Source organism: Podarcis filfolensis (assembly GCF_964270895.1).
Source record: "Podarcis filfolensis genome assembly, chromosome: 16".
Taxonomy (NCBI): domain Eukaryota; kingdom Metazoa; phylum Chordata; class Lepidosauria; order Squamata; family Lacertidae; genus Podarcis; species Podarcis filfolensis.
The window spans coordinates 14,713,226-14,728,406 of record NC_139620.1 but is presented as its reverse complement, the minus strand read 5'-3'; the positions used below and the strand labels follow the sequence as shown (position 1 = coordinate 14,728,406).

Sequence of the window (15,181 nt, the reverse complement as noted above, 5' to 3'; positions counted from 1 at the left end):
CAAGATGGTGGAGACTTCAAGTATCCTGGTGCTCAGCCATCACCACTTGGTTGCAAGTGGTCAACAGCCAGGTGCAAAATGCGCCTGGCAAATTTAAAACGCTGGCCTGGTCCCACAGGAACCCGCAGCTCCAAGCTCCCCGTCAGCCTCTTACCTTCACTGCAGAATTTGCCCTGGAATCCAGTCAGGCTGCAGTCGCACTGGACCTCGCTGTTGACAACGGTGCAGATCCCTCCGTTGACGCAGGGGTTCTGCTTGGTGCACAGGTATTCCGTGTCACTGCGGATGCCCTGGCTGCCCAGGAGGGCGGGGGGCGTGTCGCCCACTTTGAGATTGGCCACCATGCCGCGGAAGGGCATCTCGTACTTGACGGTGCTGAGGGTGAGGGCCGAGAGCCGGACGTCCGGCGGGATGCCCCCCACGAAGAGGTCGCTCTCCACCGTCATGTCACGCCGCTTGGACTTGACCTCGGCCACGCGGGCCTCTCCGTCGACCACGAGCATGGTCTCGCGGTAGTTGCGCGTCAGCAGCAGCATGTGCCAGCGGTCGTCGTTGACGGGCGTCTCCAGGTGCAGGCTGGCCGGCTCAGCGCAGGAGATCGTGAAGCGCAGGCGGAAACGCCCCTCCAGGATCAGCAGCTCCAGGAAGTCACAGTTCCCGCCGTCGTCCAGGTACAGCACCAGGGCCCGCGAGACATTGGTCTTGAGGCTGAAGCTCAGCTCCCCCGAGGAGCTGGCATCCCACCGGGCGTAGCGAGCCCACTGGCCTGTTGCGCCCCCAAACTCCAAGGCCGCGCCGCCCGCCCCGGGGCCCAGCGCCGAGGCCACCAGCAACGCCAAGGGCAGCAGGCGCAACGCTTTCGCCATGGCCACCCCGCTCTGCACACCTCGAGGCGAGTGGCGCCCCCCTCCTGCTGCACACCTTCAGATCCACATGAGACTGACCGGCGCCTCCTGCAGGCAGAACAGGCCACAACCTGGCCGGGCAGAGAGAACCTCCTCTTGCTCCTCCTCAAAGAGCCGCAGGGGCTCTTGCGCAGGAAGGGGCCACGATGCACGTCTTCCGTGAAGGTCCTTGGGGCTCCCCTGTCCCCCCCTCCCCAAGAGCCAAGGCGACTCGGAAGCAGCCCTGCCTACAGCATATTCATCCTCTCATGGACAGGGGCAGCAGAATCGCCCTCAGAACGAGGGTGGGGTGGGGGGCGGGGCACGTGCAGGATGCTCCCGGGGGCCAACAACCCGTCCGTATCTGCCGCAGTCGGAAGCTTGGTCCTTCCTTCCCTCGATGGGCTCCCTCCGAATCCGTTCTGCGTTCAGTCTGGAGTGTGCATTGTAGAAAGCTCAGCCTGGAGTGGAGCAGGAAGGGGGGTGGGGGAGAGGAAGAGAAGAGAAAAGGTAAAGTAATCAGCCACTGTGCTGGTTTTCCTTTTTTTAAATCCTATTGCTGACCCTGTAAACAGACCCTTCCCCACATTTGGGGTCCCAATTTCCAACCCACCTGCATCACAATCCCTAGCTGGGTTCACAGCGACTGCAAGTCACACTTCGCACACAACCCAAACCGATACGGATACATAGATATATACAGTGCTGTTTTACTATAAAAAGAAGTGCCGGAACTCACCATGAACACCTCCCTTGTTTTCTTATTATGGCAATGGTGCTCACTTGAGAGGTGCCAGAACTGAGTTTCATTGAGTTCTGGCAGGGGGCGGGGAAGCCTTAGATATATAAATATATATGTAGGGATGTGTGGGTGGGTGTGCGCACGCATATCTATATGGAACTCCCGTCATAACACTTCTTCTGCCATGTCCCAAGCAAAGCTCAGACATATCCAATGAACAGTACCACCTACCCAGAAAAAAAAAAAATCTGAATCCCCTCGTGTTTTATTTTTGTCTTTGCATGCACTCTGGAGTCCAGAACTATTTTTTCTCTCCCAGCCCACCTGCACCACACAGACAGGATCCTCATGTGGTCTCTTTTCCTGAGGTCTCCAATGTGGCGGTCATGTAGACATCGTGACACCTTGAGGTGTTCCTGTTGGCACCTGCCAAGAGCCCCCGTCCTCCCTCGTCTTTTAAAATTCAGGGCTTTAAAAAAAAAAATATCCCCACCTTGAGGTGGGGCTGGACTGGCTGGTAGATGAAGGACAGGCATCATCCAGACCCCTCATCCACCCTCTTCCCATGCTTCCCCAGACTCTCTCTGGGCCCCATATGTGGGGGGGGGGTAGTAGCATACTATTTTGTGTGATAGATGTATCACCTGGGGTTTTTTTGGTTTTGTTTTGAATGCTTTGGCTATTTGTTTGGTTGCGGCACAGGCTTGTCTGCTTTTATGTTTGGCTGTTAGGAGGTCTCCTGCTTACTTTTTCAAAATATTTCATTAGAAAGTGCTGGTGCTTTTTGTCTGTGTTTTATGTATCAGGGGTGGGGGTTGTGAATGTGTTTTGCCTACTATTTGGGGGGGGGGGATTCTAAACATTGCCAGTTCTGCAGCTGTCCACAACACTTCATTAGATTTTCAAATGTGCCTCCCGAGCCCCAAAATGTTCCCCCTCCTACCCATTTTCTGTATGCAGAGCTCCACATGCCTTTAAAAACAGAGGGAGGGGGAATGAGAAGAGCAGCAAAATTCAAGAATGTTGGGCTTTGTTACTGGCATATATTAATACACAAGCTATCTATATATATCATAGGTGTCCATATTGCATGTGGGTCCTGTAGGCGAGTCATGCCTGTGGATGTGGAGGCACTGAAGACCTGTCCCCCACAAGGAATCTTAATTGACTGTCCTTCTGGTTTAGGAGATGTTAACAGGCACTGCTCATGCAGTTTCAAGCTGACCTGTTGAGCTATGTAAGCTAGAAATTTGGGTATTTTAAAAAGAAAGGCTACAAAGAAGAGAAGGTGGCCTTTCAGGAATCTGGATTCCAAGCTTCATGTCCCATCCTGGGCTCTTTGTTGGAACAAGATAACGGGATTCTACCCTTCTTGACTCAGAGCAGAAAGCATACCTTCCGAGGTTTGAAAATAGGGACATCCTATTCCATTATTATTATAACTGTATTATTATTAATAACCCAACCATCTGACTGGGTTGCCCCAGCCGCTTTAGGTGGCTTCCAACATACATAAAAACATAATAAAACATTAAACATTAATAAACTTTCCTATACAGGGCTGCCTTCAGATGGCTATGGGTCAGATAACTCCATACCCTCCAACATTTCGGGACGTCCTAAAGAAAAGCGGGACATTCCGGGATCAAATCAGAAACCAGGACGGCTTCTGTAAATCTGGGACTATTCTTGAAAAATAGAGACACTTGGAAGGTCTGAGAAAGTCTCGGTTGTACACCACATGGAGAGAGGGGCCATATGTGCAGGAGCATCTCTGTGTGTCCCCCAGGTGGCAGCACTCAAAGAAGTGCCCCTCTTTCTTCTCCTAACTTCATCCAAGCTCAACAAAACCAATTTATGGCCCCAATTTATGGGACCAGATGCAAAAGTAGAGATGGGTTCTCAACCCAGAGACAGCAGAGTACACATCCAGCTGCGCCCCACAAGCCAGTTGCCTGCCCCCCTCCCCCGCTGCCATTTTTGTGCTCTTTCCCCTAGGCAGGAAGAATCACATCTCCTCCCCACTCCATGCAGGATCAGGGCCCTGTGTCACTCAGCCAGCTAATGCAATGCAAATTTCATTCCCATCAAATTGCCTTTTTGGAATGATTACCCTTGTAACTGACTGTCAGAGAAGCAATTTATCCCCCCCCCCCCCCCCGCCTGCCGCTGCCGCTCAGGGTGGAGGGTGTATTTGCATCTTGTTACTGCATAAGAGCATGATTATTTATAGCGGGGGGGGGGTGTAGGAGAGGAAATGGGAATAGGATGAGGGGGAGCATAGATGGAAAGAAAGTGGAGGGGAAGAGGGACTGGAGGGGGCGGCGCTGGTGGGCTGGCAGTCCAGGAGGCCAGGATTTCCAGCCAATTCTCCGCCACCCAGGGGGAAACATTCTTCCTCCTTCTCCAGGCTCCTTGTGGGCACAGACTCGAACTCAGAGTCCCCCATTTTTCCAACAGGGTTTTTCCTCCCTTAAAATTCCTGTCTCATCTTTTAAGTGAAAAGGACCCTCAAAGCAACTTAGAAATGATCATTAAACAAAACACAATAAATCCGAAACAAACCCACTTAAAAAAAAGAAAAATGAATGCATTTCTGCCTAACCACTCTTCGCAACTGGCATCTGATGGGGGACCAGATGCAAAAGTAGAGATGGGTTCTCAACTCAGAGACAGCAGAGTACTCATTAAAACACACGCGCACCCCCCATTCTAGCACCTCTTGCACACCACGGAGCACAACTTAAATAAGCTGGGAGGGGGCACCACCGCCACCAACGCGCTCTGGATGTTGGGGAGGGGGCTGGTCTCCATGGCAATGGGAGGGATACGCCATCATGCAAATGAGCCGCGCGGCGGGGTTATTTATAAATTCTCCCTCGTCTGCAGCACCTCATTGGGTAATGGGCATAATTAACATTCGGCTTCTAATTAGCCAATCAAATTAAATTCCGCACCTGCAATGGGTGCTTGATTGAAGCTTCAGCGCGCTGCAGCCTCCCGTCTTCCCCCTCCTCCCACCCCGCCCCCCAGCTCTGAAGGGCTGCAGAGGAGCCCGAGCTGAAGACAAGCCCCCACCATTTAAAAGAGATAGAGATTTCCCACCCTCCTATCTGCCTCACACAAGTGTTGCTCAGCTTAAATGTTTAATGCACCCCCAAAATGTGAATTGTGGGCCCGCAGGACTGCAAATGCAGCGGGGAGCAGTTTCTGGGGTCCACACCTATTTCTACGGATGCTATTCCTACTACTACATCCAAAGGTTTTCAGTTCCCAGCCTAGCAATGGAGCCAAGGGTGCAGCAGGTGACCAGACTCACCCAGCAAAATAAAAATAAAAATGTGGGGGCACCAAAGGGGCAAAGCATATTTGTAGCTGGGCAAGAAAGAAAAAAGAACAGCATGTGTTAATGACAGGCGTTCAGAAGTGAGGAGTGAGCTTCTTGTTTGGGGGGGGCGCTGCTTGCCCCCTTTTCCTCCTTTGTCCCCACCTTAGGTCTCACCATCTGCAAAAGAGGCAGGATTTTACCTTTTCTTGACTGAGGCAAATGACAAGACGGCCCTCCCCCAGTGGCGTAGCGTGGGTTGTCAGCACCCGGGGCAAGGCAAGTAATTTGCACCCCCTAACCCGTGGATTTGCGCCCCCTAACCCGTGGATTTGCCCTAACCCCAGATGTTGCGCCCGGTGCGGCCCGCCCCCCCTGCACCCCCCACGCTACGCCACTGCCCTCCCCACCCCAGTTCCGGCCCTTAAATCTGACTTCAGCACTGGGCAGCAGGAGGAAACAGAAGAGCCCCCTCCATGCATTACCCAAGAAAGGCTACAGCAGCAGCAGCTTCGCTTGGGGGTGGGGGGTCATGTGGCACTAAGCTGCAAAGGAAGCCCCCTCAGCTCACTACCTCTCTGGAGGAGGCAGACTTCCATCCTTACCAAGAGCTTCCTTGATTGGTTGAGTGCATTTATATTGCATTTTCTTCTCCAAGGAGCTCCAGGTGGGGTATGTGGCGTGCCTCTCCCTCCTTTATCCGCCCCCCAAACAACAACAACCCTGTGAGGAAGGTCAGGCTGAGACAGAGAGTGACTGGCCCAAGGTCACCCCCCAGTGAGCTTCATGGCCAAGTGGGGACACTAACCATTACACCACCCCTCTGGCTAATGCCGGTTGGCTTTTACTTGAGTAAAGGGTGAAGGCTGGCTTGCAGGAGGTGGGTGGGTGGGTGTTTGCGCGCAGTGCAGGATTGGCTGTGGGCTCTCCCTGCTTCTCAGAATCTGAGTGAAGGTCACATGCTGGGATGGGACCAGGACAGAAACGTGGAGCCGTAAGGGAAGGCTGTGAAGTGCGTGCCACTCTGTTGACACATGTGTCCTCTTCATACTTGATACGATACAATACGATAATCTTTATTGTCATTGTCCCATACAGAACAACGAAATTGAAAAGATCTGCATCAGACATTCAAAACCAACAAGCCTGCTATCCCAGCTATCCCAGCCTGGTTAACCCCCTAAAAACTCTGATACCCCATAATTAAATACAATATACTCCCATAGAAACTACCTTAAAAGTAAAGGGACCCCTGACCATTAGGTCCAGTCGTGGCCGACTCTGGGGTTGCGGCACTCATCTCGCTTTATTGGCCAAGGGAGCCGGCGTACAGCTTCCGGGTCATGTGGCCAGCATGACTAAGCTGCTTCTAGCGAACCAGAGCAGCACACGGAAACGCCGTTTACCTTCCCGCATGAGCGGTACCTATTTATCTACTTGCACTTTGACTTGCTTTCGAATTGCTAGGTTGGCAGGAGCAGGGTCCGAGCAATGGGAGCTCACCCCGTCGCGGAGATTCAAACCACCAACCTTCTGATCGGCAAGTCCTAGGTTCTGTGGTTTAACCCACAGCGCTACACACTGTGTTTAAAACCAAAATCACATTTGGATAGAAACTGTTTCTCAGGCGGCTAGTCCTAGTCTTTATAACCCTGTACCTTCTTCCAGAAGGCAGAAGCTGAAATAGATCATTTCCGGGGTGCGCACTATCCTGTACTATCTCTGCAGCTTTCTTATGACACCTGGATACTTGATACTTGAGAAGCTCCTGGGAGAAAAGACCCTGAGGAGGAGGTCTGATTGGGATGACAGCAAGGCAGAGCCCCTTAGTAAAGAGTAGCCTCCCTCAAATGATCAGTTGCTGGAAAAACCATGGGAGGGGAGAGGGCCCTTGCACAAATCCCGCTTGCTGGTTTCCCAGAAGATCATCTGGTTGGCCACTTGGGGACTAGGATGCTGGGCCAGAAGAGCTCTTTTGGGCCTGATCCTTCAGGGCTCTTCTTAGGTTCTTGTGAGCAGCTTGACCCAACCCTTTTGCCTTTCTAGGGGACCTATGTCCCCTAGGTTGTCCTATGTGTGAGAAACCACAAAAGCAGCCTGCTGTGTGACCTGTCCTTCCAAGCATGCCCCTTGTCTGTCCTGCTGCAGAGAGTTGCACAGGTGAGCAGCGTAAGGTTCCTGGCACTAACAGCACAGCAGGCTGCCTCTGGGAGCTGTGTGGTGGCAGCGCTGGCTGCCTTTTTGCCAACTGCCATCGCACCCTCTGCAGTAGCAGCGCGGTTTGCCTCCTGCTCCTGTGGCTGCAGCCCACCATGTCGGCCCCGGGGTGTCGCATCACATTAAGAGTGTCTGCAAGCATGTGAAGACAAGTGTGAACAGCTAGCCTCCCCCCCCCCCGCCCTTGCACTGCTCTGCTCCTCTCTCCCACTCCCTGCATCCTGCATGCCAGAGAGCGAGTGGTGGAAGTTCAGGTATATATACTTCCTTCCTTGGGGAAAGTGGGAAGGGGTCCCGGCTGCAATCCTCTCCACTTCACTCCACAAGGGCTCCCATGGCCACAGGGAAGAATAAGCAATGAAGCGCATGGGCAGCAGGAGAGCTGCGAGAGCGCCTACGGCCCTGGAGCAACGAGCCAACGCAACTGTGCAAGGGCCCCCCAGACTCACTGCACCGGAAGATGAGTGCAGCTTCTGCCTCTCTGCTTGCCACGGGCAATCAGGAATCCCATGCAGGCGAGGGAACGGTTAGGGTTGCCATGCGGCCAGAATTTCCCAGGCATAGCCAGCAATCGGCCGTCGGAAACTGTCCGGGCGGGAATCGCCTAAACGTCCAGGGAAATCTGGACTACCCATGGCAACCCGTGTCGGCAGTGTCATGATTTCCTTTAAAAATAGCTCAGTTTTTAAAAGAGGATGAGACAAATTCATGGAGGAGAGGGCTACAATCTCCCTCCCTGGCAAGAGGCAGAAATGCTTCTGAATACCAGTTGCTCAAAACCCCAGGAGGGAAGAGTTGCTCTTGTGCTCAGGTCCTGCTTGCAGATGTCCTATAATGGGCATCTGGTCAGGCACTGCAAGAAAAGGATGCTGGACTAGATGGGCCATTGGCGTGACTCTCCATCCTCCTCGGCCAGAATGCCTGGTTTCTTTGCCAGCTTTGGGGTGGGGGGTGAGGTAATCTCTTCCTCCTCCACCAGCACAAACTCACAGCAGGCTGGCAAATGGGCAGGCAGTGCAGGGTGGCAGATCACGCAGCTTGGTAGGAGACAAGTCTCTTTACCAGCCTGCTAAGAGTCACGCTAAGGTCATGGAGCAGAGTGGAGCCCTCTCCTTCCTCCAGGCCACTTGCATCTGTGACCCTATCTACAACACACCATCCTCACCACCACCACCACAACAGCAGTAGTAATAATAGTAATGATTTTCAAAGAACACTTGGAACACTGCTTGGAATGTAATTATGCCATTTCGAGTCACCAGCTGTTTTCCCTTTTCTTTTCTCAGCTGTCGAAGAAGTGTCTGCACCTCTTCCCAAAGGGTGTCCCTGCTTACCGGTTCCCAAACTGGGTTTTTGCCTTAGCACCTCGTTGGGAGAGAACAAACTTCCCTGCACTAAGCAAAGGTTTCCATTTATTTGCTGAGCCTTCCTTTTCACCCCATGGGCTCCCTCCTGAGCACACATTTCGTATTTTAAACCCCCCCCCCCCCAGATTGATTTCAAAACGACTAATCTCATTATTTTATATATTGACTTCCCACCCCCACTCCCTAGTGTTCTTGTGCAAACCCTTTTCTACTGCATTATATATCAGACTCTTACCTGTTACAAAAACCCCTCTGATACAATTACTTTATCATTTTTCTCCCGCTGCTCCTATCTTGAATCCTGCCCATGATTTCATCTGACTATGAGACTTTTTCAAATAGTCCAAAAAAAGGCCTCCATTCTCCTATAAACATTCTTAATGTCGTTGTCAGCTTCTGAGCACACAATTCAGAGGCGTCAGGCCAACCCAGCCCAAGGCCTGGAGGGACATAAGAACCCACTAGGAGCTTGCTGGATCAGGCCCACCTAATCCAGCACCCTGTTCTCACAGTGACCAGCAAGATGCTTCAGTGGGAAACCTGCAAGGACTCAGACACAAAAGCTCTTTCCTCTCCTGCTGTTTCCAGCAACTAGCATTCAGAAGCACTGCTGCCTTCAACAGTGGAGGAAGAGTGTAAGCCAGGGGTCAGCAAACTTTTTCAGCAGGGGGCCGGTCCACTGTCCCTCAGACCTTGGTGGGGGGGCCAGACTATAATTTTTTTGGGGGGGGAATGAACAAATTCCTATGCCCCACAAATAACCCAGAGATGCATTTTCAACAAAAGGACACATCCTACTCATGTAAAAACATGCTGATTCCCGGACCGTCTGTGGGCCAGATTTAGAAGGCGATTGGGCCGGATCCGGCCCCCGGGCCTTAGTTTGCCTACCCATGGCATTAGCCATTGTAGCTTTCAATAGCCCTCTCCTCCATGAGACAGGAGACAGTCAATTAAATATCCCCAAGTAAATGATTAGGATAGCAATTCCAAATATGCAAACGTGCAATGCTTCTTTGCTACACCTTGAGCAGGTCCCCAGGCTCCCATTTTACAGCTGTGGAACCAAGGCTGAAAGAAACTATCAATTTCATGCACGTGTAAGGGGCAAGCTACAGACATACATATGATCAGACTCTTTTCTCCTGCTGAGGAATAAATGTGGACATTGGAAGAGGCTAGATGCAGCTGGGTCAGGCCAAAGGGAAGCCATCTAGCTCTGCCGCCTCTTCTCACAGTGAATCATAGCACTGTGGAGTTGCAAGGGGCCACCAGCGTCATCTATTTCAACCCCCTGCCAAGCAGAAATCTCAGCTAAAGCATCCCTGACAGGTGGCCATCCAGCCCCTGCTTAAAAAGGTCCAAAGATGGAGAATCCAGCACCTTCCAAAAGAAAGAAAACCTCAGAAAGTTCTTCCAAAGGTTTAGTCAGAATCTCCTCTCTCGTTGCTTGAATCCATCTCTTCGGGTCTTATATTATTAATACAGTATTATCATTAATTAAATGTACACCCCACCATTCATCAAGAGACCACAGGGCAGGCTTCCCCTCTGGAGCATCAGAAAGCAAATTCTGGCCACCCTTCAGATACTTGAAGACGGCTATCTGTCCTTCGCTGATTTCCCCCGCTGCCTGTCTCCACAAGGCGATGCCCTTTCAAACCAATTACTGCAGCGCCCAGCATCCATCCCTGCCCTCCCCTCGGTGACCCCGTAGCACACTGATCTTGACCTGCTGTGTGTTTTCCAGCCGGCAGACCTGGGCACCGAGCGAGAGTCTCGCAGGAAGGAGGAGGGCAGGACCCTGGCCGCCGGCGCCTCGTGCCACCCTGTGCCCTGCGCAGGAAGCTCCCTCCCTGCACCGAAACACACAGCCCGGGGCCGGAGGAGGGCTGCGATAGCAACTCAGAGCGTTCCTGCAACCTGAGCAGCAGGAGCAGAGAGCGCCAGCAAAGCTCTCTCCACCCACAGCGCGCCGGCAGCTGGCCTGCAGCAGCCGCTGCTATTAATAAAGGCTTCCGTCATGCCCGGGCAGTGCTGGGACTGCCAGTGGCATCAGTGGAGCAAACAAGCTCACAGCAGCCTGGCAGAGGGAGGGAGAGGGAGAGAGGGAGGGATGTGTTGGGCAGTGCCCCACAGCCTCGGCCCTGCCCCACTGCCCAAACCCGACAGGACGCCGCCGGTGGCCACTTGGGCACCTTTGAGCAGAAGGTGTTTGCATATGCACAGGCACAGAGGCAAATGAGAAATAATTGTTGTCGTTTGGACAGGAATCCAAGGCACCTCGCGGTAGCAAGGAAGGCGACCAGGTGGTCTGCGTGCCCCTGCCTGGTTTCCAAGGGCATCTTTGAGTCCTGCTGCTCCCCTGTCTGAGATATTATCTCCAAAATAGTCTTGGTCCATAGAGGACTTTGCCCTGCACTGTGAAGGAGGCATGGCCATCCGGGAACCAGAATGAGTCTTAATTGCGATCATGTCTGTTCTGTGTAATTCCCCAGTCCTAAACCACTAGGCACTACTTCCCCTCCCAGTGCTTTGGGGGGGGGGGAGGAATCCAGGATCCCAGATCCTTGGCTACAATATCTGGGAGTCATCCCCTGCCCCCTCTCTTTTATATGCCTCTTCTATGGCCTGAGCTTTGACCACATCAAGTCCTGCATTGCAAGGGTTGGACCCTTGTGATCCCTTCCAGCTCTACAGTTCTGTGATTCAAAGTCATCTAATCCCCTGAGAAAGATCCAGGAGTCCTGCCTCCAAGGACCTCCTCCCTCTCTGCAGGGGGGCAAAAACTCTGCTGAAGGATATGGTGGGATTTGAACTCAGCACTTCCAAAGCAGCCGTAGTGGGTAGGCCAAAGGACCACAAGCAACCCCCCTACCGTCCTGCTCTCTTATTTCTTTCAGCCTGTCTGCTGCACAGCCTCGCATTTAAGGAGTGAGGAAACTCAAGCTCTTCCTGAGTCGAGCAGAGCATGACAGGTGGTCCAGGTAGGGAGCAAGGGGAGGGGGCTTAGCAAATCTTAAGTGCTTTAAAAATAATAAACCAAAATAAATGTGTGGGGTGTTTTTTGTCTCTCTTTTATCTTAGGGCTGTGCACACGCATGCACAAACACACACACACACACACACACACAGAGAGAGAGAGAGAGAGAGAGAGAGAGAGAGAGAGAGAGAGAGAGAGAGAGAGAGAGAGATTTTGGCCCAAGACCATCCTGGCAAAATCTGCCCTCTGTCTCCCTGCCCCAGTCAACATATTAGATGGTCCTACAGGACAGGGGCCTGTCTCTTAGTTTATGGTGCTCTATAAAGCCCTAGGCCGCCTCTGGCAAGTCACAACGCATAAATAAGCAACACAAACAGCAGTTCTGTGTTATTATTTATTTACTGCATTTATTTCCATCCATTCCTCCAAAAAGCTTGAGGCAACATACATTATTCTCTACTCTCTCTCTCTCTCTCTCTCTCTCTCTCTCTCTCTCTCTCTCTCTCACCCACACACACATTTTATTCTCACAACTAGCCTGCGAGGCAGGCCAAGCGGAGATTGTAACTGAACCAAGTGAGCTTTCTGGTTGCATGGGGATTTGAGCCATTTTCCCCACAACAACTCTGTGTAGCAGGTTATGCTGATTGGCTCAAAGGTCACCCAGGGCACTTCATGGCCTGGTGGGAATTGGTAGCCATTTTATCCTCAGAACAACCCTATGAGGTAGGCCAGGTTAAGAGAGAAAGAGAACAACGGGAGAAATGTCACCCAGTGAATTTCATGCCTGAACGGGGATTTGAATCTGAGACACACCATCGAGGTCCGACACATGAGCCATGGCAGCCCCCACCCCGGCCCTCCTAGAGATAAGGCGATGTATTTAGCACTGGAACCAAAGAAAACTAAGCAGCACAGATGCGCGCGTGCACATACACACACACTTCATTTTTGACCTTGTAAATCTATTATCATCATGGCACCAGCTCTCCTCCTTGAATTGGAAACATTTAAAAAGGAAACAAAACAGCATTGTGCCCATTTTCCATTCTGGGTACCAGTTCCTGAGGAATAAGGTATTAATTCTGCCTAATTCCCACTGCAATCTTGTGCACACTTGCCTAGGAGGGAACCTCGCTGAGATCAGCAGGACTTACTTCTGAGTAGACAACACAGAATCAACTCTACAGGTTGGAAGGGACCCAGCCCCCTGCCATGCACTCTGTACAGAAGTGTGTGTGGCTATTGGGAGCAGAACCAGAGCTTGATTTTGGACATCCGGAGTGCTGGAATCAAATCTCGCTGGGCATTGGGCTCCCTGACTGGCAGACTTTGTCCTCCAATCGTGGGCATGAGCAGGACAGGAGGGGGGGTTATGCAACAGTCGGGCAAGAGAGATGATGCACCCCCAGCACACCCAGCCTGCTCTGTCTGGGGCTGATGGGAAGTGTGGCCCCAAACATCCGGAGGGCCCCAGCCTGGGGAGAACTGGTGGCCCATGATCTGTAGGCAGGAGAAGTGCAAGGTCATGGATAAAAGCCAGAGAGCCGGTCCTGATATTGGCATGGGGGGTGGGGAGAAAAGAGAGCTCATTGCAACCTTTCTAGTACCTCTTCCTGTGGTTGGGATTAGAAGAAGTCTGCCAAGCTTTGCGCCAGGGTGCCTGGGTTCCTCCCAGGAGGCATTGTGAACAAGTTGGAGGCTTCAGGCTTTTTAAAAATAATCAAATAATCTGATATTTCCCAGAAATTTAAAACATTTTTTTATGTTCTCTCTCTCTCTCTCTCTCTCTCTCTCTCTCTCTCTCTCTCTCTCTCTCTGTGTGTGTGTGTGTGTGTGTGTGTCTGGTTCCCCCGCCCAACTTCAAAAAGCTGCAATCCAAGGCCGGGTGCAGAAACGGAGGAGGCCGACCCAGCAGCCACGAAGGGGACGTGACCACGATGGAAAGTGCAGAGACAGGAGCAAAAAATAACTCATTAATACAATAAACAAAGTGATTAGGCAGCCGCACAATCGATCGACGTGCTCATTACCGCCACCCTGACAGCTCCTTAAGGGCAGAGCTGAAGGTTAAGCAAAAAGAGGGGGGCGGCAACAGGACTCTGGAGACGGCCAAGGCGGGGGGCAGAGAAGAAGAGAAGAACAGAATCCTAGAATTGCAGAGCTGGACCAGGAGCAGGGGGTCCTGAAGGACATCTAGTCCAACCCCAGGGAATCCAGGGCCAGAGTGTGTCCAGCGGGTGGCAGCACCACCCCTGCTTCTTGACACCCAGCCAGGAGGAGAGTGTGACCCACCTCTCATGGTTTCCGTTGTCCTCCTGTGTCTCTTAAACCCATGAGATCTAGTCCTGCCTTCCTGGGCGGCAGCAGCAGAATTCAAGCCATGGTTCTCTTCTGCATGAGGAGGAGGAAGAGGAAGGGGAAGGGGAAGGGGAAGGGGAAGGGGAAGGGGAAGGGGAAGGGGAAGGGGAAGGGGAAGTGAGCCCCCTGGGATTTGTTTATTTCTTTGTTTAATTGCATTTATATCCCACTGTTTCTCCTCCAAGGAGCTCAAGGTGGTGTACATGTTGCTACCCCCCTCCTCGTTTAAGCACCACCACAACAACCCTGCGAGGCGGGTTAGCCTGACAGGCAGTGACTGGCCCAAGGTCACCCCAGGAAACCTCTAGGCCAAGTGGGAATTTGAACCCTCGCCCGCTGCATCCCACAACCTACAGCACCCCCCTCTTTTACATCCAGGGGGTATGGCAGGGTAAGGGCTTGCCATTATTTTGGGGCCCATGGGCACGTTTGCAAATCAGGGGGACTATTGCGGGCACTACTTGTGGGCCACAACTTCCCCCTTCCCAGCTATAACCCCCTTGTTTTCTGCTGTTCCAGAGGGTTGGACCCGAACCAATTACTTTAAAGATGAGATTTGGACAAAACCTTAGGGAGAACTTCCTGACAGTAAGAGCCATTTGACAGTGGTACAAAGTCCCTCGGAAGGTGGTGGACTTTGTAAAAAGCTGTTAGATGGCCATCTGTCAGGGATTCTTTAGCAGTGACTCCTGCATTGCAGGGGGTTGGACTAGATGACCCTTGGGGTCCCTTCGAACTTTACAGTTCCATGATTCTATGACCTCTGCGCTTACAAAAAACATTTGCTGCTATTAGCATAGAGTTCTGGAGCTAAATGTTTGAGGAAAGAGGAAGGGGAGCAGGATGGAGGAGCGAAGACCTGCCCTTCTTAAATACAGTTGTGGTTACGCTGTCCATCTACGTGGTACATTTCAAAGAATGAGACAACAGGTCTCTGCCCCGATAGGCCTACAGTCTAGAAATCAACCCAAGGAAGGGGCAGCAGTGCCAGTGGGGACTGAACCTGGGACATTCTGCGTGCAAAGCAGGGCTAGAGCCCCCACCCTGTCACCCCCCCCAGCCCTTGGCTTTGCATCCCCACAAAATGTTCGTTATAGCCAGCGTTGCAGCTAAGCCTTCCAACGATGCTCTGAAGAGCCTTTCTCCACGGAGGCTACAGGCGCTCCCACCCCCTTACCCCTTCCTGATCTCCCACTCTTGAGCAAGAAGGTCTGGAGGGAGATTCTGAGCAGTTTGCTGTGTGACCCCAAACCCAAGGGCAGGCAGGAAGGGGAGCAGGTCTAAGCTGGGTACGTTTGCAAA

General features: G+C 52.3%; 1 protein-coding gene across 25 annotated transcripts in view; it reads right to left on the bottom strand.

Moving 5' to 3' along the window:
• Positions 1-15,181, bottom strand: part of NRXN2 (neurexin 2) — a 340,969-nt gene that overhangs the window by 287,737 nt on the left and 38,051 nt on the right. For 24 of the 25 annotated variants that reach the window (XM_083591980.1, XM_083591978.1, XM_083591984.1 and 21 more), the window contains exon 2: positions 155-1,345. In XM_083591980.1, coding sequence (XP_083448106.1) covers positions 155-866 — 712 coding nt within the window. In that variant the 5' untranslated portion in view covers positions 867-1,345. Of the gene's footprint in view, positions 1-154; positions 2,294-15,181 lie in introns of those variants that run through there. The other variant, XM_083591990.1, reaches the window with a different exon arrangement.